Source organism: Acomys minous (genome assembly GCF_964271855.1).
Source record: "Acomys minous genome assembly, chromosome: 19".
In the NCBI taxonomy this organism is placed as follows: Eukaryota; Metazoa; Chordata; class Mammalia; order Rodentia; family Muridae; genus Acomys; species Acomys minous.
Genome location: NC_140499.1, coordinates 52,737,358 through 52,761,819, shown reverse-complemented (window position 1 = coordinate 52,761,819; position 24,462 = coordinate 52,737,358). Strand labels below are relative to the sequence as shown.

Here is a 24,462-nt window from a genome sequence, read left to right as displayed (position 1 = left end):
GTTAAGATGTTTGTAGGTCTAGATCGATGTTTAAATTGATAATAACGAGATATGATAGATACTGATTTACATTTAGAATATTAGACTCACCAAGATACAAAAGATGTTTTCTTCAAGGCTGCCAAATACAAATAGCCAAAACACTGTGACTGTGACATATGTTACATATATATGTATATGCATGTAATATATATGTATATATATATATATAATTCCTGATTGTTTCATGGTTCTTCTTGCTGTAGGTAGTTTATTGTATATATGTGTAATTATATACATGTATATATAAAAATATTTAATAAAATTGTTAAAAAATAATGTTATGAATACAGAGACTTAACTGGCCATTTTTTGTAGCCAGGCATGACTCCAAATGGTGGGACTTGGTTGCCCATTGAATGTGAAGAAAGCGAGCTGTTGCCTACATGGAGCCTTCACCCCTTTGGTCTAGACTCTGTAGTTCAGGAAGGTACTCTGCAGGGTATAGAAATAGAAACCTGGGCACCAACCAAGCTACAAAACCCTCCACCTCCAATCTGTCCTTCCTGAAAGTGCACAACTTGTGGGAGCGGCCAACCAACACTTGGTTTAACTTGAGGCCCACTCCACAAGAAGGAGCCCATGCCCCACACTGCCTGGATGGCCAGGAGCAGGAGACTAGATCTCCCAGAGACCTAGGGTAGAACTAAACAGGACAGGCAAAAAGAAATCAATGAAATGATTCCTAATGATAGTCTGCTATGCCTACAGATTGGTACCTTGTCCAGTCATCATCAGAGAGTCTTCCTTGTGGCAGCAGATGGGAATGGGTGCAGAGACCCACAGTCAGACATTATGCACAGAAAGAGTCTAAACTGGAGGTGTCCACCAGGTCCCCCTTCTCAAAGTAAGGGGAGGAGAGATTATAAGAGTCAGAAGGAGCCAGGCATGGTGGCCCATGCTTGTAATCCCAGCACTCTTTGAGAGACAGGCAGATCTCTGTGAGTTTGAGGCCAATCTGGTCCACAAAGCGAGTCCAGGACAGGTGAGCCTACACAGAGAAACCCTGTTTCAAACAAAACAAAACAAACAGAGTGAGAGGGGATGGAGGACACCAGTAGAACATGGCACACTGAGGCAGGGTTCATATAGACCCACAGAGACTGAAGCAGCAAGCACAGAGTCCTCACAGGTCTGCACCAGGTCCTCTGAGTATGTTATGGTTATCAGCTTGGTGGTTTTGTGGGACTCCTGACAGTGAGAGTTGGTGTCTCGGACTCTTTTGCCTGTTCTTGGTACTCTCCTCCTCCTGTTGGGTTGTCTTGTTCAGTCTCAATAAGAGGGGTTTTGCCTTATCTTATTGTATTTTCTTTTGTCCTGTTTGGAAACTGAGGGGGAGAGGGAAGGTGGGAGGTAGCTGGGAGGAATGGAGGGACATGAAACAGCAGTGAGGATGTATTATATGGAAGAAAAATTTATCTTTAATACAAATAAATAAGGGCCAGGCTTGGTGGCTCATGCCTGTAGTCCCAACACTCGGGAGGCAGAGGCAGGTGGATCGCTGTGAGTTCAAGGCCAACCTGGTCTACAAAGTGAGTCCAGGACAGCCAGGGCTACACAGAGAAGCCCTGTCTTGAAAAACAAAACCAAACAAAATACACAGTAGAAGAGAGTAAACATTACCTTTGAAAAAGGAAGAATATCAGAGGAAAACATAGAGGGATGCCAAAAGTAATCCTCTAAGCCCATGTCTGGCATCTGCGGGGTCACGATGACACCATCTGGACTCCAACAGGATTGGGTAGCCCCACTCTTACAGCTTTATTGCCTGCAATACACATGGTCTTTCTCTTGATACAGTTCCTCCGGATATATTCAGTTCTCCTGAGTGGGCTTCCTCACACGCATCTCCAGTATTCCGGGGTCTCAGTTTGACTCTTACTGCCACACAGGTAGCTGTCAGCTGTCTCAGGAGCTCTCGGAGGGATTGTGACCTTATTTCATATTACCTAACCTTGGCGGCTTGGGACCTCCATGCAAGGCTCCATGGCCCTCTAACTCTTACTGTTTTCAGGCCTATAAAATCAGTAACATATGAACTATGCCAATTTCTGCTGATAGCTGGGCATACGCCCCAACCCCCTTGGACCACAACTGCAATGGTCCCTATGTGTTTTCAAGGCTGACCTGTAAAAAATACGTGTCTGGAAAGTTCTGCTGAGAAGGATGCCATTAAGGGAGGTCTCTTTGTTCAAGTATTCTTTAAAAAAAAAAAAAGAAAGTTTTTTTTTTTTTTTAGCTGAATTTACTCCCTGGAGCTCCTCACTGACTGGATCAATGTCTGAGTTTTTCTTAACTGCACTTATCTCTTTAATAATATAGTCCCTTTGTCAGCACAGGCCCCGCCCACAACTTCAAATCTGTTCCTGCTCCTTTCCTCACCAACTGCACGCTTTTTCATGTCTTCTGTTCCATTTTCTTTCATCTTTTTTTTTTTTACTCAAATCTGGTTAAATGCAGTGGAAACCTTGCCACTGGCTGAATGATTTATAATGTTGGAATTTCTTCCACCAAAGAAATTTGATCCATTGCTTTTAAGTTTTCGATCACCACCAGAGTCTTCAGGACACTCACAGAATACAGTCAGGTTTTTTTTTGTTGTTGTTTTTCGTTTTTGCCAGAGTATAACATGACTGATATCTAGTCAAGTTCCTGATAGAGTATTGTTTTTCTCTTATGAGACCAGTCGTTACTGTCCACATTTTTATCAGCATCCTGGTCTTCTGAGTTCCCTCCTTGACGGCCCATTAATCTCTGCTTACAACACCTTAGGCCTTCTCTAGCGTGCAGGTCTAAACTCTTGCACATTCCTCCTACAAATTAGCTCCCAAGTTTTATAAATCACACAGTGAGGTAGTCACAGCAATGACTCTATATCCTGTACCAATTTTGTGTACTCGTTATTTTGATTTTCAATATATCTCCACTTATCCTTTGAGAATTTCGCAGAGGTGAAATGTGTCTTGAGTAGTCATGTTTACTTCCTCCTCTTCCTCTTTACATATTAGCTAGCCGAGGAAGAGGAAATACTTGAATTCGTATCATGACAGAGCAGAGTGTGTTATTGTCGGGAGAGAATCCTCTTTTCTGAAGGGTAGGGAGGGTGGGACCTGGAGAACAGCAGGAAAGGGGCCACAATTGGGATGTAAAGTGAATAACTAAATACATTTTTTTAAAAGGAAATACTTATTTCATGGTTTTTGGATGCAGTTTATCACAGCAGAAAAGATATAATGTTAGGAGAACCTTCATTCCTGTGGCCGTGGAAACTTGCTCACATCTGGGCATCTTAGAAAACATAGATAAAATGGGAATCATGAGAAACTCTAACCTTCATGGCCTGATTATCCCATAAAGTATTTATTTCAACTATTCCCCACTTTGTCAGGGTTCTACCGCCTCCCCCCAAAAATGTCACCACTTGAGGATCAAGTATTCAAAGACATCAGCCTGTAAGAAATATTTAGCATACAAAGCATAACATTAATGTTTTGAGTATGTTGAATTTAATGAAATTTATCATTAAAACTGAAGTCACTTGATTTTTACTTTACTCTTTGATGTGGGTTCGAAAAACCCTTAGAACTGTATCTAAATGGGCAGATCTGGGCCCAGGGGTTCTACTCAAACTATTGCACCAACCAAGGACAATATGGCAGTGAGCATCAAATCCCTACCCAGATCTAGCCAAGGGACAGGACATTCTCCACAGTTAAGTGAAGAGTGGGGACTGACTTTCACACGAACTCTGGTGCCTCATATTTGACCATGTCCCCTTGATGGGGAGGCCTGGTGGCACTCAGAGGAAGGATAGCAGGCTACCAAGAAGACACTTGATACCCTAGGTTCATATTCAGGAGGAGGAGGTCCCCCTCAGTCACAGTCATAGGGGAGAGGAATAGGGTGAAAGTGGGAGGGAGGGAGGAATGGGAGGATACAGGGATGGGATAACAATTGAGATGTAATATGAATCAATTAATAAAAAATCATAATGCAAAAAAAACTGTATCTAAAGCTCACACTTATTTCTATTAGGCATCCCTGTTCTAAGGTCAAACAGTGCTAATGATAAAATACGATTAACACAATGCTCTTAGACCATTATAGTGGTGCATGTCCACAATACCAGTACTCTGGAGGCTGCAAAGCAGCAGGGTCATGAATTTGAGGTTAACCTGAATACATGGTAAGATGTCTCAAAGGAAAAAAATAAATAGTAAGAGTATGAGGGGAACACTTAAGACAAAGCTAATAATACTAAAGTCAATAGCGAATGTGCATTTCACAAACATCATATACTTTAATTTACTTTAAAATGACGGGCAGATAAATAACGGACACATACATGCTTCTATACATATGCACACACAGGGAGATGAAGTTGTGCTTCATAGCCCTACCCTCACCCAACTCACACTATCAATTTTGCAGACGGGTACTAAGTTTTACTTCCTTGTTATATCCCTCAATGGAACATTCGGCATAAAGTGGGACCTAGTTTACCACTTACCGGATAAATTTCTGCAAAATAATGTTTCTGGCCACTCTCCATCAAGGACAAATTTGCTTGGCTTTTGCATAAAGTGTCTTTTGAAATGACTGTATCTATCACTGACTCCATCTGTTGCGTGTTCGGCAGTGCTATCAATATCGTCTCCAAACGTCACCTCATTTTGGAATTGTTTAATTGATAAATTAAGAGAGCTGAAAATTGCCTTTGGGTGGAACTTAGGATTGATGAGCATCTCAAGAGTCGTGACTGATTGGCAGCTGCCACCAAGGACAGAAACGGAGCCACAGGATGAGCAATTTGACAGTGATGCTTCTTTTGTTCTTGAGTTTGTACTTACTGCCCTTATTGTGTGGTTTAGTGGATTATTATGGGAATCTCTAACCCATGAAACTCTGAGAGAGATTTCATGAGCTTCTTACCCTGGGAAAACTCAGGTCTACAACCAAATGGCATTAACAAAAACAGCTACCTCTATTGTCGAACGTGCTAGTGGCCGACAGGCTCAGAGGAGCAAGGTGCCTTTTAGGTGAGGAAGGCTGAGGAGGTCACTGGGTCCCACAGTTCACAGAGATGTAAGTGTGGCTGAGCAAGAAATGCTTTTCTGGTTTGACCCGCTGGGTTGTTCCAAGGAGTAATTTTCAAAGTGAGGGCTTTGCTATTACACAGAGTGCATCAGTGGGCTTCACAGAGAAGTTCTGAGATAAGGAAAGGCATGGCTCTATTAGCCTAAGTCAGCACCCCATCCCTGTGGAAAACCAGGACGATGCTTAGCCATGCAGAGGCTATGGCACCATGGACTCTACCATCCCACTCGAACATGTTTATAACTGATCTGCATGGGCAGGAAGAGAAGAAAGAATTCACCTGGTTTTGGTTTTGTGTATAGATATAGATAGATATCTTCAAACCACAAAACAAAACAAAAAATACACTTTAATCCAAATCCTAAAGTAATGTGTAAAAATAATGTGATGTCAATACTTAGACTTTAAAAACGGCAGTGGTGGCACACACCTTTCATGCCAGCGTGTGGGAGGTAGAAGAAGCCAGATTTCCCTGAGTTCAAGGCCAGCCTGGTCTACAGAGTGAGTTAGAGGACAGCCACTGCTAAACAGAGAAACCTGTCTTGAAAAAGCAAAAACAAAAACAAAATAATGTCATATATATATATATATATATATATATATATGACATATATATTCAGGAGAATATATGACTAAAATCCTGTGATTCTCAAGCTAGAGACAATTTTGCCCCAAGGAGCTTCCAATGTCTAAAGAGAAAAGGCTCTAAAAGTAACATTTTTTTTCACTGACCTTAATATGTGAAGCCTACTTCTTTTTTTAATTTTTATTTTATTAATTTATTTAGATAACATCTCAATTGTTATCCCATCACTTGTATCCTCCCATTCCTCCCTCCCTCCTGCTTTCACCCTATTCCCCTCCCCTAGGTCTATGACTGAGGGGGACCTCCTCCTCCACTATATGGTCATAGGCCATCAAGTCTCATCTTGGTAGCCTGCTTATTCTTTCTCTGAGTGCCACCAGGCCTCCCCACCAAGGGGAAGTGCTCAAATATGGGGCAGCAGAGTTCATGCTACTTCTAAATAATGGTCCAAAAGTTATTTTAATTGTCCTTCCTCCCCTGTAGAAGTAATTTATTTCATAGAAAGAAAATTGTGACTCCTCTAGCCATAAGTGATGACTGTGTTTACAGTACCACGAGTGACTTTCCTTCTAGGTAACAGGCCTCAAGTCAATCAAGAGAGTGGCCAGTTACCCTCATAAACAGTCTTGCCACTATCGCACCAATGAGGACATGTTTTCTGGGAGGTTAGCGCTGTCACAGGCAGGGTTCTGGGGAAGATTATTTATGCCTTTCCTCCGCTCGTAGCTGGATATATTTTTATATATCCTGGGACTCTCTGTAAACCAGGCTGGCCTCAAACTCAGAGATCCACCCTTCTCTTGCTGCCCAGTGCTGGGATTAAATGCATGAGCCTCCACCACCTGACTTATGGTTACATTTTTAATTAGCTTTCAAGCTAGCATAGAGCGTTTCATAAAGCTTCCTCAAATACTCTTGATTTGGTTAGCACAGCCCTTACCGCTGCCTTCCCTTGCCCCCTACACTCGTCCCTGCTTATACCCTTGCCTGGTGGTATCTGACCCCTGTTCTTTTATATCACGTGTGTTCTAAAATCTACTCATTATATTTTGAGTTGAGTTGCAAGATCGTAGGTTCCCAAGTAGTTTCATGCACACTTCATCTTGGCTGACGCTTTCCTCTGCTCTTTCGTTTCCCCATCCCCTGTCAAAGCTTGATGTCATTGTGATAACCATTATTTCTAGAAACACACTACTAAGTCAAAAATAAGACAAAATGCTGCTCATAGAAATGTTCTTTGGATTTATATACTTTTCTTCTTCCCCTAGAGGCCATATTAAAACTTTTCACTTAAGTGGCTGCCCTTTGGTAGTTATCTGCTGTGCACTAGAGTCTGTGCCCTGTGTGGAGCCCTGAAGCTGTCTTGTTGAACAGATATTTTCTTCCTGAAAACCCAAGTTCAGGTAGCAGCTGCCAGCTCGAAAGTGTCACGCTCCCTAAGATTTGGACCCAGGAAAGCTTTACCATCCAGCCACAGCATGTCAAGGTCTTTACTATGATAAAATCCAGGAGTGAAAAAAAAAAACCCAACATTTTGAGATATTTGATTTTTATATTTTTTCTTTTAGCCTTATCTGTTGCTCACATTTCCAAGCAGCTTTAAAAGGCCACTGAAGTCACACCTTAATTCCTGCTTTATAGTTGAGGCACACAAGCATTCCTACAGGGAAAAAAAAATGTTATTTTGTCTGGGATTTACCTCAGCTCAATTTATTTCTAACAGTGTGGCTTTGGTCAGGTTAGACTTCTGTCACTGTCCATATGTGTATGTGGAGACTCTTGCAGGGCACAGAAACAAGATGCTTACAGTAAACAGAGCCTATGTGCTCTCAGAAACTCCTCTTGCCACTCAGCAGCCCTCTCTCTCTCTCTCTCTCTCTCTCTCTCTTTCTCTGAGCGTGCGTGCGTGCCTGTGTGTGTGTGTGTGTGTGTGTGTGTGTGTGTGTGTGTGTGTGTGTGTAAGATAGTAAGACTTTCAGGAAAGGGAATGAGGAGAGAGGGAGGGGCAGAGGGATAAAAGGAAGGGAGGGATTAAGGGAGGGACAGAGAGAGAGAGAGAGAGAGAGAGAGAGAGAGAGAGAGAAAGAGAGAGAGAGAGAGAGAGAGAGAGAGAGAGAGAGAGAGAGAGAGAGAGAGAGAGAAGAGAGCTGCCTTATAGCTGTTAAGACTGCAGACAGAAATAGCACAACCACTGTGAGCTGTGCGCGACTCATTTCATCCAAGACTACATTTTTATCTTTCATTAATCAGTTGCTCAGAAGGAAGGAAATGACATCTGGTCCATTCTTCCTCTGCATCTTCCTCATTGGAAAATACTGTGAGTATGCTCAGCGTCTAATTTTATGTGCCTTAGTGTTTTGTGAAATAACCACAAGTACAAATGTTCATCCCTTGCATTCATGTTTTTAAGCTAAAAATGGATGCTCTAATAAAATTGCAATCTCACTTTAGAATCATGCTTCTTTGTGTATTTCTGATACTGTGATATCTTTGTTATAGTCAAAAGTGAAGCAAAACTAACAAGTTTTTATAAACCTATGCCTTATACCAGCCAGCTTTTATCATTGATAAACACTATTTTAATATTTAAAGACAGTCTGTAAGTTCTGTCCATTGAGCTACCCCAGAGAGGTGCTAATAGTTGTTCATTTGTATGTGGTTGTAGTACATGGTCATCCTGTGATGTGCTGTCAGGGGTAAGCATCCACACAGAGATCTGGCCATGTAACTCTTTTGCCAGGTTTTGTACTACTCCTCGAAAGGGAATAAAAGACAAATCATAAAGCAATAAAAAATATAAACACCTAAGAAAATTAAAGTCATTTTACTTTTACTATGATGACAAACTTCTTTTGTGTATGCAGCTATGCGGTTTTTTTTTAATCTTGTTTAAAATTCAACGGAAAGGGCTTTTATGCATTATATTTCACTGAGCCATCTGTCTGATCTCTGAAATTCTACAAATTTTTTGTTTATACTAAGATATTATACTGAATTTCTCAGGGTAATCTTCTGCCTTAAATCTCTTAATTCTGATAGCATATACCAGACTTTGGTGATTAATTTTCTTTTTCTTGTCTGACCACAATATAACTAATCTAAATAGTCAAAGACTGCAACAATTTTAAAGCCAGAGAAGTGAGTAGGAATCTCTCAGAATATTCTGCTTCTAGTTTTCTCTACCTCATTCTTAATTATGACATCCCCATTTTTAATTAAGGTAAGAAAAACTCAATCTGCACATCACTATAAAAAGACTGGATCTTTCTAATTATAACCCAGCAGTTTAAGTATCAGGGCTACACACACACACACACACACACACACACACACACACACACACACACACACACACACCACAAGCTGTACCTGGGCTCTAGACATTTGCAGCAAAAGCCTTTCAAAATTAATGATCAGTTTTAGCATTTTCTATCAAATCTCAAGGAAGTGCATGGACTGAGAGACCCAGTGGAATTCTTCTAAAGCAGGTGTCCTAGTATGAAGAACTTCAGATGTGTTCAAGGTGTTCAGGCCAGATTAAGAAGGAATTTTGACTGCTGTGACACTAAAGACACTCCAGGCTATAAAAATGCTCCGTGCTGACATTCCTCTGTTTGTTTATTTATTTCTTTATTTTTGAGAAAGTGTTTCTTTCTATGGCTTTGCTTGTCCTAGACTTCACTCTGTAGACCAGGCTGACCTTGAACTCATGAAGATACGCCTACCTATGCCTTCTGAGTGCTGGAATTAAAGGTGTGCACCACCACCACCCAGCTATAAACTATTTTCATGAGCAACATATTGACAGTGATAAGGATGATGACAATACCCTCCTTCCTTTTACATTTAAGTTCTCTTAAGGTTTATAAAACAACAGCAACAGAAAACAGCGTAAGTACTTGCATAATTGCAAGCTCCAAATTCTCAGCATTCTACGCTTTCCGCTGGGGATGAGGGCAACATGGTGACACAGAAAGGATGAGTGGGACTCACAGCCATGACTACTATCTGGGCACTTTGGAGGAACTTTTGCAGAGACCCTAAAATAGTAACCCATAATAACCTCAGTCCACCTTCATTTTTCCCTATCACTTAACTCCACCTGAGCAGGGACCTTCTCTTCTCTAGTACATCCTTGGCTCTACTTCTTAAAGAGTGCTAAAAAAAAAAAAAAGATTTAAATCCAAGTCTGCCTCCTTAACAACACTCTGCCAGCAAAGTGTGACCTGGTTCTAACGCTTCTTAGAATTAAAAAGCATTTTGCAGACACTCTGGATCTGGCTCACTTGATTTCACACATATTAGGTAGTGGCCACTTCAAAATCTGGGCAGCCCAAGGTCTCATAATCAGAAATCCAGGTAAGACCAGGGCAGTGGAACTTGTTCATCCTCAGCGTCCATGTGTCTCCTCTTCCAGACTGGTGTGAGGCTCTATATGCCAATCAATGCACACCAACAATGAGTGGATTAGGACACATATGTTAGCAGCTTGTATGTTTTGAACCATATAGCAAGTGCCAATAAATGCCAGCTTAGTTCCTGTGCCAGCTCCCCCCTTCCTCCTGCCTGGATATGTCCTCCCTCATTAGCTCCACATCCCCAGGAGTTCCATCTCACCTAATATAGAGAGCTCCGAAACCACCCCTAACTGCTCAGTTCAATAGCTCCAGGGCACTCCCCTGGGCAGAACACCCAGAGTCCACCTTGACACCAGGAGCCCTTTCCTTCTTTGCTGTTACATAACAGCAAGTTATAAAGATTTCAGATTTAGATTTCCATCACCAACATCACACACACACACACACACACACACACACACACACACACACACGACAGTATAGAGTACCCTCTTCTATTATTTGTGTTAGAAATGGCATTACCTTGTTAAATTGCTATGTTCTATACTATTGTGTCTGTTGTTAAATGGATTTCAGTTTGTGATCGTTTCAATAATTATCTCAATTAACTGAGGTCCCTTATTTCTTCATGTTTCTATAATAATGAATATGTCTTAATGAGAGTTTGTTATTGACAAAGGGACACTCAGCATTCTTTCACTGATTGTCCCAGGAACCCCTACCTCTGGCTGTGGCACCTGTCCCTTTCTCCCTGTCTGTGCACATGGTTTTTCCAGGACTCCCTGAATCCTGCCTTAGGGAGGCATTCATGTAACAAGGTAGAACTCTGCCCTCGATCTCTTCCCAAACTTAGTTCCAGGCCCACCTTTGGCCAAGGTGCCCAGTGAAAGCCAAATGTAAGTATGAGAAGGGACAGCAGAGGCTCTGGCACTCTCTTCAACAGTGAGGTTTGCTGACATTAAGTAATTTAGGTATTTTTTGTTTTGTTTTGTTTTCTGTTGTTGTTGGAGGATGTATAGGCACTTGAACTAAGCAGCCATATAGCTATGAATGGTTTTACTGATTATAACATGTAGCTATATGGAGGTCCCCTAACCGTCTTGCCCCTTGGCTCCCATTTAACTCACTTAAGGAGAAATAATATAAAGTTGCCCCTTTTTGCTGCCTGCAGCCTGAGATGCAAGTGAACTGCTATTGCCTTAGGCAATTTCTTAAGTATTTTTTGAAAAGCATTTCAATTTTTATAAAAGTAAGGCTTCTTTGAGTTGGAAGAGGCTAGCACCCACACCTCTGACATGGGATGGTGTGAAGGCTTTTCCTTTCTCTCCACTATCTTGGTTCACTTCTAAACATGGCTCTCCAGGTGCATACATAGATCATAAAGGACAGGAAAGGGCAGAATATTGCCTAAGTATACAAATAATCTAGACTGGAGTTATTAAATTTATTATCCGCCAAAATCCTCGTCTCAAATGTTATGACTTGGCCAATATGCTACCCTGGAATAGTCACTTCTCCTGTAGCTCCCTGGTAAATAAACACGTCAGGTCTTTCTCATAACCAGTGAGAAAGATTCTGATCCCTTCTCCCCAATGCTGTGTGTGCAGCCAGTCCCTTTGATGGAAATGGCCATCTCTATTCTCCAGTTCCCCAAGGGATTAAGTCACTATTTTCTCCCACTTTCACTGCTTGTGTAGGCACTGAATCGCTGGGCATCTCCCAGAGCTTCCCTACCTACAGAAAGAATGTCTTCCTACTTGTTCTGGTACCATATGGTTAGGATAACAGAGATGCTGCCGACACACAGCATCACCCTAAACCCACTCTGATCCTCTTGCTCCCTTCCTAGCCCAGTTTCCAGAGATAGATAGGGAAGTGTGTTCTCTCTTCTGTAGGGAGTAAAGGATGCTGTGGCACCTGCAGCGAGTTCTCATTCCTGTGAAAAGCCACCTCGAGCTTTAACAAGTCATGGCTTTCCACCCTGGTAGTCAATTGTCCATTACGACGCATCGGACCTCTTGCTCATCACACAGGGTAAGACTGTCATTGCACTGGGGATTCAAGCACTGGGATGAAGTGAACCCTTGAAAACCTAGCTGTTATCCCAGGCTACCAGCCTCCTTCAGGTTGTTTCTTCTGTGTGTTCCTCCTCTGTTCTTCCCAACACGGAAGCTACTGGCTGTCAAGTACACTTGTGCATTTCCTCTCCCACCTCCAGGCAGCCCAGATATGGGTGTTGAGAGGATCAGGCACATCTTCTTGTTCTGTTAGTGTTGTTTTCTCCTTTCTATCTTAACTTATCCCTGTTTTCCGGTCTCACTGTGGCTCCTAACAAAGTACCCGCAGTGAGAAGTTCTCCTCAATGAATCCCAAATCCTATTCACCTCATTGACTAGTACTTCCTCCTCATGAATGCAAATTGTATAGAAGTGTGACACACACTGACAGCACCATACACATACACACTCACACACATGCATATACACTCACACTCACACACAAAGAAACACACACATACACACACATGTATACACAAAACACACAGGCATACACAACACACAGACATGCACACATACACACCTGCACACATACATACACAAACACACAAACACATATACACATGACACATGCACAAACACTCACACACAAAGAAACACACACATACACACACATATACACACAAAACACACAGGCATATACAACACACAGACATGCACACATACACACATACACACATACATACACAAACACACAAATACATATACACATGAAACACACACAGACTCACACAACACACACACATACACACACATACACACATTTGTACACACACACACACACACACACATATGCACACATACACATATATACACACACATACCCAAACATATATACACATGCACCATTTTTTTTGCAATTATCTTGATTCATAAGCATTGGGCTAATGTCTTTAGTTGTTGAATAAATTGGTCCCAAACATATAAGGAAGCTATTACCCTTCAGGTTTCTGCAGCCAAATCCATTTAAACAGATAAATCTGACTTTATGGGTTTGAAATTAAAATGTTACGGAATAAAAATGAATCTGAGCTTACAGATCTCAATAAAAAATGTACATATCTTAATCTGCTGAGAGAGATCAAATAAGCTATCCTATGATGATTTTTATACAGGTGACATATTTCCAATATGTTAGTGACAGTGGCCAGTCAAGTTTTGGTTCTCCAGGCACCAGCTTCACCGCTGAGCACAAGTCTCTGTCCCCACACTCGCTCCCAGCTCCTGGCACTGCCCTTTCTTTCACATCCTCTTCTTGTTCGTTGCTGCAATTTTATTTATGTGGCTTCTTCATTGTGGATGATTTAACGTTTTCCCAAAGTGGGCTGGAAAAGCTTGCTGCATTTTGAATGGTCCAGAAGATTGGCCATTCTTACTTTCCCAGTTGTGGCTAATTTGTTGGAAATTGCAAATGGCCTTGTGGTCTATAAATGTCTCTACTTTCTCGCACATTTCAAACTTAGGAAGATGACATTATCACATTGCTTTCTTTCAGCTTCTCCTAGCCTTCCTGTTTCTGTTAAGATCCAGAGAAGAGGCCAGGTGGCTCAGTTAAATTTATGTTTTTTTATTTATACTCTTCTGTCACTCTCACCTATGGCCTATAAGCTAACAGCAAAATTAAAGTATTTGGGGGAAGAGGTTGACTTAATTTTTGTTGTCAGCAACATTCCAGACAGCTGAATTCACCCCAGCCCTATCCAGAACCAATGCAGTAGCATTTGTCCACCAAATCCACTTTAATGGAGAAAGATGCGTATGATACGTCCGAGTTGCTCTTGGGCATCTGCTTTCAAGCTTCTGTGCTGACATATGTAGCCGGTCCAAAATTATTCTCACTATGCAGTAAGTAAGAAAAGATGCACATATAAAAATTTAGACAATCTTATTTTCCTTTTAGAGAGTTCATGATCGATTCTAGAGAAACTCAAACAGTTACAAGCTTGACTTATTAAAGTGTGAACAGAAATATCAAGGGCAATTGCCATCATTCCTCCATCCTCCTCAGCAATGTAGCTATAACATAGCCATAGTAACTCCTCAAGGATAAGAATGGATGAGTTTGTGCGTACAGGATTGACGAAGAACACTGGAATTTGGCAAGATTGTGAACTATAAGGAAATGGAAGAAAATAAAGAATGATGGTGTAAAGTAAAAATAAATGATATTTTGAGCAATTTGTAGTCACAGGGAAATCTCTGAGGTATAAAAGAAGCCTTCATGGCATCTCAGGACTTAGGGCCAGAGCTAAACCAAGGAATATATACTGGTGGTGACGTTAGTACAACCGTTATTCAACTTCCTGTCCAAGGCAACATGCTGTCATCGCCTCTAGGGTGGCAATGATTCACTTCGTAGTATCTACACAGCCCTCTCCTAAACAATTAGGAAAAATCCACAGTGGGGTGTATCATAAACTCAGAGAGCATTGGACAGTAAGAGCTGCAAACACAAAGCCATAGTACTTTGATATGCCATTGTAATGAAAATCTGGGTGCAATATGAACTCATAGCATCAGACTAGCTCAGTCTGACGAGTGGACACAGTGAGTGTGCCTGTTAACCCTCACTCCATGAGAATATACCAGGAAATCCAAACCTGCAGAATTTTCATGTTGTTTACTCACTTTAGCAAAGGAGCATACCTACTGGGAAACATGTTTGACCTGTTCAAATCAAACTCAACTATCTTGACTCAAGGTCCTGTATCATTTTAGATGCCATTACCCACCCACCCCCGCCCCCGGCCGCCAATTCTTCTACTTTACTCCTGTCTTAGTTACCCTTCTGTTGCTGTGAAGAGGTATTATGACCAAGGCAGCTTATAAAAGAGTCAATGTGGTTTACAGTTCCGGAGGATTAGCATCTATGACCATCATGGCAGGGAGCATATTCCACTAACTGGGGACCAAGCATTCAAATACATGAGTTTGTGGAGATCGTTCACATTGAAATCCCCACTCGTGCTTTGCCTTTGTTTACACCTGCCTACTTCTCATGTACACTTTATTTTTAATCTCATCCCCAAGTTTCTGAGTCCGTTTTGCTTTTGTGTTCTCTGGATTAAAATACCTGGAAGAGTTTGAGAGGCGGCATTATTTAACGGGCTCCTGTGTTCAGGTGGTTCAGCTCAGAGCTTCTTGGTCCAGTGTGCTTAGGCAGAACACTGTGGAGTGGGACTGTGTGTCAGCGGTGCCTCATCCCATCCTTTTAGACGACAAGAGAGATAAGGCTGGAGAGTCAGTGTAAACTTCAAAGGCCTCCTGTGACGTACTTCCTCCAGCCCTGTCCCACTATGTTTCCACAGCCTTCCCAATAGTACCAACACCTGAGGACTGGGCTCTCAAAATGTAAACCTGGGAGAAGGACATTTCATATTGAAGTCATAAAGAAAATAGCATGTGAAATTTATACGCCTTTTTTTTCTAACAACACCAGTCACAGTGTTACAAAATAAAATGACCAGAGACAGAAATGTTACTCTGAATATGGAAAATTCCTAATGACTGGGGTTATTTATTAACTTTATTATACAATTTTTTTTCAAGGAAGTCCCTAAAGCAATATGATGCATACTCAATAATTGGAAGGAGCAAAGGATGATCTGATGCAGTCATCTCCTTTGCTTGGAAGCTGAGCTCTCTGATTGGTCCTGGCGGAATGTATTCTACTTCAGCATTTGTGCTGGGGAAACCATAACAAGCTTTTAATATGAGTTTTAATATTCTTTATTCTATGTGCTTAAATACACAATCGTTCTAGATCCAAGTCTCTGCTCTTTGGATGTTGGTACGAACTATTGACCTTCCTAAAGTTGTAGCACAGTCAGTTACATCATTGGCATTCTAGTTAAATGACAAGCACAAGTTCTATTTACTTAAACTGTGGAATGTAGCGGAGCCTTGTCTCCCCAGTGCATGACACTTTCAGAAAGATTTGCGAACTTGTCTAGGTCACAGGCTCACAAAATACTCAGGGTTGAACACGGGTTTATCTAATTCCCAAGTAAGGTGTTTCTTTCTGTTCACCATGCCAACACCAAAACCATGCTGTACTGCTATATGCACGACCTGCCATCTTACTGGGCAATTATTCCTGATCCCATATGCAAATGAGCAAGCTGTAGTCAGTCTAGGTCTGCCAGGTATTACTCCCGAGAAGGAGGAAAACACTACACAAATGGCAATGCCGAAGGTCCCAGGACAGGAAGGGGGCGTGGCAGATGTAGAAAATGACAGGAAGTTCAGTGGCTTTTGAAAGGCTGAAACAAATGCTCGGAGAGAGCGGAAAGGATTGTTGCAACCAGGTCACGAAGACCTTTGACCGCTGCACTTCCTGAATTCAGACGGCAGTCAATCGACAGTTGGAACAGAGAGTTTTTCACAGAATGGTATAAAGAAACGTCTGCCTTGGGAAGTAGCTCTTGTGAGTTAACAGAACATGGGCTAGAATGGAGACACAGAGAGAACCCCTGCAAGAGGCATGGCTGTCGCAGTGAGTCACAGCAAAGGTGGATCAGCCAATTCAGCGGCTGGTGCTCATGTTTTCCTGGGACCTCTTTATGTTTTTAATGTATTTCCTTCCTGACACACACACATAAAAGACACACAACACATAGTCTTTTTATTGAAAATAGGTTCTTTTCGCATACAACATATCTTGACTATAGTTTCCTCTCCTTTCACTCCTCCCAGTTCCTCCCTTCCTCCCTTCCTCTTTTGGATCCACTCCCTTTCTGTCTCTCATCACTAATGGACAGACTTCTAAGAGGTAACACCCAAACACAACAAGATAAAACAAAATAAGATGAACCAAACTACTCTTTAATTCCCATTAATTGTGTGTGTGTGTGTGTGTGTGTGTGTGTGTGTGTGTGTGTGTATAAGGGTGGGGTATGTCTGCATATCAGAGGGTGCGTCCATTTGTGCACATACATGGAGAGTAGAGATAGACTTGGGTATCAAGCTGTGGAGTGCATGCACTCAGAGGGTGCGCGCATCCGTGCACACGTGAGGAGGCCAGAGACAGACACGGCTACCCAGCTTTACCAATCTCCGCCGTATTCCCTACAGATGGCATCTGTCACTGAACTGAAGCTCCCAAGGCTGTGTTTGCTAGGCTAACTAGCTTGCTAGCAAGCCTCTAGATCCTCTTACTCTACCCTCCCCCATAGTACGGGAATTATAAGTGCACACACAGGCGTGCGCACACATACACACACACACACACACACACACACAAACACACACAAACATACACACACACACACAAACATACACACACAAACACAAACATACACACACACACACACACACACACACACACACACATATGCTGAGATCTGAACTCTTACACAGTGCCATTTCCCAGCGCAGGGCTGGCTTTTTGACCTGACACTCCACACCTATCCTATTGTTTGCCTGCTTCCCATTCCCAGTCTTTGGATCCGCCGTGAACCTGTGTTTAGTGCAGTTCCTAGTTCTCGTGTGTTATTTTCTAACTTTCTGTGGGCTTTAGCCACTTAAAGCTTTTGAGTCAAGTTTACAAAATAAGGCAAGAGATTTTTTTTTTTTAAATTCAAGAAAACATTGCCAGGGATGGCTAATTCAATAATAGAACTAAAATAAAGGGACACGATGGTACAACCCAATCATTTACATAAACGAGCCATGCAGCGAGTATAGTATGGTGTGTACTCCTTTACCAGTGGGTAATATTATAGAATGGGACTGTTATCAAGGAAGTGGCTGTGAGTTGGGCAAAGTGGCATACACGTTTAGTCCCAGCACTGTGAGAGGCAGAGGCAGGCAGATCTCTGTGAGTTCGAGGCCAGCCTGCTCTATAAAGCAAGTCCAGGACAGCCAAGGCTACACATATAAACTCTGTCTAGAAAAACCAAAAAAAGAAAAAAGAAAAAGAAAAGAAAATGTCTGCAAACAATGCACTTTTCTTCAACTGTGATGCAATAGTAGAAAACATGACATATGCAAATAATTTCAAACAGTTTATAAGACAAAAACATATATATACATATGTATGAAAATAGTTTTGTTATACTTTACTCTATTAATATTTTAAACAGTGGCACCACTCAGGGCAAGTGTGTGCACAGGTATGTGTGCCTGTAGCTCACCTGGATTGTTCTTTGTAGGAGCTCTGTAAGAGCAGGATGCCATGGGCCTGAAAGCTGGAGCTGCACAATTCAACTGCACCAGGAATGCCCTCAATGCCTCAGCACATTTTTTTATTTCCCTAAGAACTGCAGAACTGTAGTCATGCTAATTAATCAGTTTGAAGAAAAGTTTTAAAATAAGAAAATCCATCATATCATTCTTGTAAAGCAACTAATAACGTAGCCAAATTATATCGGAAAACAGGCTTTTTGCGAATCCTGTATACATTATGTAACATTGTTCATAGCCGCTAAGGTGACCTGACAAAAATACAAATTCATCAGGAAACACCTGAGTTGCTTCCATATATTTATGAAGCTTAGCGACTCGCCTGCCTTCAGCTGGCCTTCCTGCTCTTCTGGCTGGGTAAATTGCTTGCTGATATAAATGAGATACACACTTGGAAATTGCGTTCATGATCTCAAAAATGACCCAGCCAGGAAATTAAATATATTCCAGGAGTTTCAAAATTAGTGAATGCAATTAAGTTCTCACTGGCGGGCTAGTGGAAGACACTAATGTATGTGGAATAGTTTTACCATTTCTTACAAATATGAATACTGCCATGGCTACTTTTCTTTTCCTGTGCTAAAACACTGTGACATTCCAGAGGATTAGAGTCCCTGATGGTGGAGCCAGGACAGCAGGTGGCAGGCAGATGGAGCTCAGTTGAGAGCTCTCATCTCAATCTGACAGGAAGCAGGGAGAGTTGACTGGAAGTGGCCAGAGTCCTCTGAAACCTCAGAGCCTACTGTGTTAGTTATTTTCCTAATGTTATGAGACACTGTGACCAACCCACTTATAGAAGAAAGAGTTTACTGGGACTTACGGTTTCAGAGGGTGAGTGCGTGGCCATCATGACCAGGAACTTGGCAGAGGATGGGCAGGCATGGCACTGGGGAAGTAGCTGAAAGCTTACATCTTTACCCACAAGCTTGAGGAAGAGAAAAAGGAGGGGGGATAAAGGGGGTGGAGGGAGAGGGAGGGAGGGATGAGGGAGAGAGAGAGACAGAGAGAGAGACACAGAGAAAGAGAGACAGAGACTGAGAGACAGAGAGAAAAGAGAGAGAGAGAGAGAGAGAGACAGAGAGACAGAGAGACAGAGAGACAGAGAGAGACAGAGAGAGAGAGACAGAGAGAGAGAGAGAGAGCGCTGACACACAAGCTAACTGGGAATGATATAGGCTTTTTAAACCTAAAGGTCCACACTCCTAGTGACACACCTCCTTCAAGAAGGCTATACACCCTAATCCTTCCCAAATAGTTCCACCAACTGGGACTGAACTATTGAAATATACGACCCTATGAGGACCACTCTCTTTCAATCCACCATACCCACCCACGGGACCTCATTTTCTCCAGCAAGGCCACACCTCCAAAGTCTCCCTAAACAGCCACCAACTAGGAATCAAGTATCAAATGGTCTGAGACATGAAGTGGTGGGGAGCAGAACCCATCTCAAAACCACAAGTATTACTCCAATTTATAGGAACCTAGCTAATCTGGGAACACCGGTTTCTGTTCCCTTGATTAGTACAATGTATATTCTAAGAGCTAAAGTCCATTCTTTCTGCGATTTTTAGCCATCACTTGGTGACAACCACAGCTGTGATAAAGCCTGTGATGGACCTGTTAAGCTCCAGACCAGGGCAGAATTTTAGACATACACAGTCCTTCTAAGGAAGTGATACTTATGAGAGGGACCTTTTGCTCTGTAGGGATCCAGACAGCAAGAATCTAGTTATCCAGACAGATGGACTGACTCACTCAAAGACCTGAGGGTAAGATCATGCTGAGAAAACAGAGTGGATAGGGCTGAAAAGAAGGAAGAAAGAAAAAAAGAGGAAAGAATGCAAGCCAGTGGACAGTTGTGAGCTGTTCATATATGATCCAAAGGTAAAGGCGAAAAGGTGGACTGTTGTTCTAAGGATAGTAAAGCACCAGAAGAATGTTAGAATGAGGACAGTTTTGTGATGTCAAGCTTTGAAGAATCTTCTAGCTGCTGTATGATAACCAGGCTGGCAAGAGGCTGAGTAGAAGCCAGAGGGCTAAGAAGGAGATAGATGAGTGTTGTTCGGACAGCTTGGTTATCCGCACTTGGGACACAGTAGAGAGGAGTAGTTGATGCATCAATAACAGTTGTCCACAAAAGTTCTCTAACACTTGAAAAGCAGGGGAAAGATGAGAATAAACTGCTTAACCCACAAAATAAGAGGATGCAAAATGACTAAGAAGGGCAGGGGAAAGCAAGAAAAGGAACATGGAGCCAGGTGGTGGTCGTGCATGGAGACACTTGGGAGGCATAGGCAGGCGAGTCTTTGAGTTCGAGGCCAGCCTGGTCTGCAGAGTGAGTTACAGGACAGCCAGGGCCACACAGAGAAACCTTGTCTCAAAAACAAAAAAACAAACAAACAAACAAACAACAACAACAACAAAAAACAAGAAGGGATATGTAGGAATCTAGATCTTCTGGGTAATAACTCAATTATAAAGGGATGGTGTTGCCACTTACGTACCACAGGTGTGTATCTAACCCACTTAACGATCTTGTGGGCTGGGCACAGATGGGTGTGCAGCAGGCAGTCACACAAAGCAAGGCCAGGTGGCAACAGCTGTAACAAAGTATAACTAAAGAGGGAGGAAATAAATCCTCCTTCACCATGTAACCCAGTGACTTGAATTAGCAGCCACCGCCATCAAAAGCCTTAGTCTTATTTTGAGGTGGCAGTGTGGACAGTGAAAAAAATAAAAATAAAAATAAGGCATGCTGCCAGCAGCATAAGCTAAGTGTTTGGTAGCAGGCATGTTCATTACAGGCAATCAGGAGCGGCTTGGAGGTACCTCAAAAATAGCATAAATGTTGGCTAGTTCCTGGTAGACATTAGTAAAACAACATCAAAGACGGCAATAGTCTCTATGTGGTAGGAAAGAGCCCTTTTTCCTGTCCACATGGTCCATGTGTGACAGCAAGTATTTGATATATGGTGCTTATAATTTTGTGGATTGATGGTTTATGGGATGCTGGACAAGGAGCCTGTGAAATATGATTTCAGGATAGTTATTAGTTACAATATAACTAACCTGTAAGTTAAGACAGGTGGACAGAGGCCGTTAACATTTGTGCTCAGCAAAAGACAGCAGCGAGGCGCTCCTTCACACTCCTTAATTTCACTTAAGAGCAATAAATACCTGGGAGTTATTGAGCCGTAGTTCTAAAAGTAATGTTTAAGAATCTGTGACTCCAGCTCCAAAAGATCCGACAGCCCTCTTCTGGCTTCTATGGGCACCAAGCATGCATGCAGTGTGCATTACATACATGCAGGCAGAAACTTATATGCATAATATAAAAATAAATTTTAAAACTATTAACATACTTTTAATTTTTACTTTATTTTGAATGTATAAGTGCTTTCCTACATGTATGTGGTGTACCAAGTCCAGAAAAGAGCATCAGATACCCTGAGCTGGAATTATGAGTGATTCTGAGCCACCATGTCTCAGAACAGAACAAAACAAACAAATTTATATGCATATATATTTTTGTTTTAATGTATATATTAAATGGTTTAACTGGGGACTTCTCAGATAACTGTTGCAGCCACAACAGCCAGTCAGTCTATGCGGGGACCCTGCTTAAGGTGTGGGAGCAGCACTGGCCACTCCTTCTGTCTGAGACTGTAGTAATCTCAGGAGAGGGTAAAAGCAGGAAAATACAGTATTTAATCACATTTAAATAAGCCTCTTTGCTTTGATTGTTAGCAGCTATAGGAAACAGTTTCAACTTAAGCCTTTTCTACTAATGGAACAGTAGGCCCCATGCGACTGACTCCTGAGAAGGACTGGCCACCTAAGTTGTAGCCTTGCATGCATTCCCTGGTCCAAGACACTGCCTCAAATGCCAAAAGGACATCCAGGCAAGATCTCCACTACACAACGTGTCCAGAAACCCCTGTCTACCACTCACAGCTTTTATGTGGTTTTGAGCTTGTCCTATTATTACAGGGTTTTCCAAAATCACACATTCCGCGTCATAAACACACAGGTGAAAGCAACTGTCTTATGAACAATATTGCTAGCATATTAAAGGCTTTCTGTTTCATCCCCAGAATTCTCAGAGAAATTAAAGCATACACACATGTATGATGCCTGGGTCATTTTTCTATTTCCTCAGAGCTGGTATACACAAGCCCAAACTAAAAGTAGGTAACAGTCAAGACATCTCCAAACAGTGAAAATCTGAAAACTTTACAAACACCACTTTTAGCTACCAATAAAAATGAGTTCTCCAAAAAAAAAATCTTACCAAACTTATTTTGATTTTTTTTCAAACATACAGAAATAGTATTTCCTCTGGATTCATTGTTCTCAGCACTCGCCAAGCATACATTTCTTTGCTGAGTGATTTCACAATAAATTGACTCCGCAGTAAATTGCATTGTGACTGCTCATGGCTAAATACTTTGGTATGTATCCCTAAGAATTATGTTATCTTATCCCCATACACTTACTAAATGCTACAAATTAAACATTAATAAAACAATGCTATTTGATGTAAAAATCCATCTTCATATGCCATCAGCTGCCCCAGTGTTACATCATACAAAGCAATCTCAGCACAGGGAGGTAGGATGGGGCAGTCGTACATAATGCAGTGTTCTTCCCTTTGGGTGTGTCTGATCCAAGCACACTATTAGTGCACAGCCAAGTGCGCAGCCTCTGGAAACACATGACCACTGCAAAAGCGGCCCTAAGACTACACAGAAAACTGCATGTTGAGTTACAGTGTCTCTTCACAATCACCTCAATTTACCGTTAAAACCCTGGCTCATGGCATTCCCTGTTTTCCATGTCCATGGTCTTCTAATTGTTCTCAATCCAATACTGAGTGTGAAACATCACTCACCTTCTCTAGCTCTCAAGGTCATTTTGTGGAGTAATGATGTCTATGTGTGCATGTCCATGTGTGAAGAGCTAAATGTGTTCACATGTATACTAATGTAGAAACAGCACTGGGTGTCTTCTTCACTCACTCCCCACCTTATTTTTTGAGGTTGAACTTGGACTCCCCTAGACTAGGCTAATCCAAGGACATTCTGTGTCTCCCAAAACGCTGGAGTTAACAGGCAGAGGCTACCATAGCAAGCTCTTCCTGTAGGTGCTGAGAATCCAAACATAACTCTTCATACTTGCATGGCGAAAATCTTCACCCAGCCATCTCCACAGCCCACAGCATCACTTCTAAAGAATGATCCTCTCTAATCCGACTCCTTGCCTTGGCCTTGAGACAATTGATTTTAGGGGTCTAAAAGAACCCACTTTACAGCTCCTTTGTTCTCCTCCAGGAGGGAGCCAGATGATTGCCCTCAATCCCCTCAAGATTGGTGGGAATGCATTCTGGGTGCAACAAAGAGAAATACCAAGCAAGAGTAAGTTAAATAAAGATTTTTTTTTTCACACACACGTGGGTACATCAAGTCAGTAGTTCAGACCAGCACAGGGGTCAAAGGCTTTTCTGTCCTTGCCATTCCACCACCCTTCACGTTTATAAAGTTTATAAAGTTTAAATCGTATGACCATGGTCTTCACCGAAGCCAGTGTTCCTCATGAGCCATGAGTGGAGTTGATAGGGTTTGCTTCTTCAACATTTCCGCAGGGAAATAATAAGAAAAGGTTTGTTTTGATTCAGGATTTTTCTTTCCCCTTTGGGCCTGGATGGGAAATAGCTATGCAATCCCCGAGCAAACAAATGAGAAGAAACTGATTTCTTTCTTATCTTTGCAGTGAAGGCTTTCAGAGAGTGGACAGAGCACCTACAGGAATAAAATTAGGCAAGAAATAGAAAATAAAGTCAGCCTTGGTTATGATGGGAAAGACTGGGTGGGGTGGATGGAGATAGTCTAGAACATTCCATGAACATTTGATATGGGTATGGAGACTCATAAAGACATGGTGTAAAGAATGCTAAACAAGACTCCATTCTCAGGATCAGACGGACATACGTCTAAATCCATGTCCCCACTGACAAGTTCCCAAGGCCCCCGAGCAGTTTGCTTCTCTGTGCTGTGGCTGTGGACTCATAAAATCAGCATAAATGCTGTTAACCATGCTTGACAAGAGCTGTGACAAGGGTGAAGCAGGCATGTGGCATGCT

The 24,462-nt window shown here is 42.0% G+C and overlaps 1 protein-coding gene across 5 annotated transcripts in view; it reads left to right on the top strand.

Moving 5' to 3' along the window:
- Window positions 1-24,462, top strand: part of RXFP1 (relaxin family peptide receptor 1) — a 128,710-nt gene that overhangs the window by 20,228 nt on the left and 84,020 nt on the right. For all 5 annotated transcript variants that reach the window (XM_084769684.1, XM_084769686.1, XM_084769685.1 and 2 more), the window contains exon 2: window positions 7,973-8,039. In XM_084769684.1, the coding sequence (XP_084625810.1) occupies window positions 7,973-8,039 (67 nt within the window). The remainder of the gene's footprint in view (window positions 1-7,972; window positions 8,040-24,462) is intronic.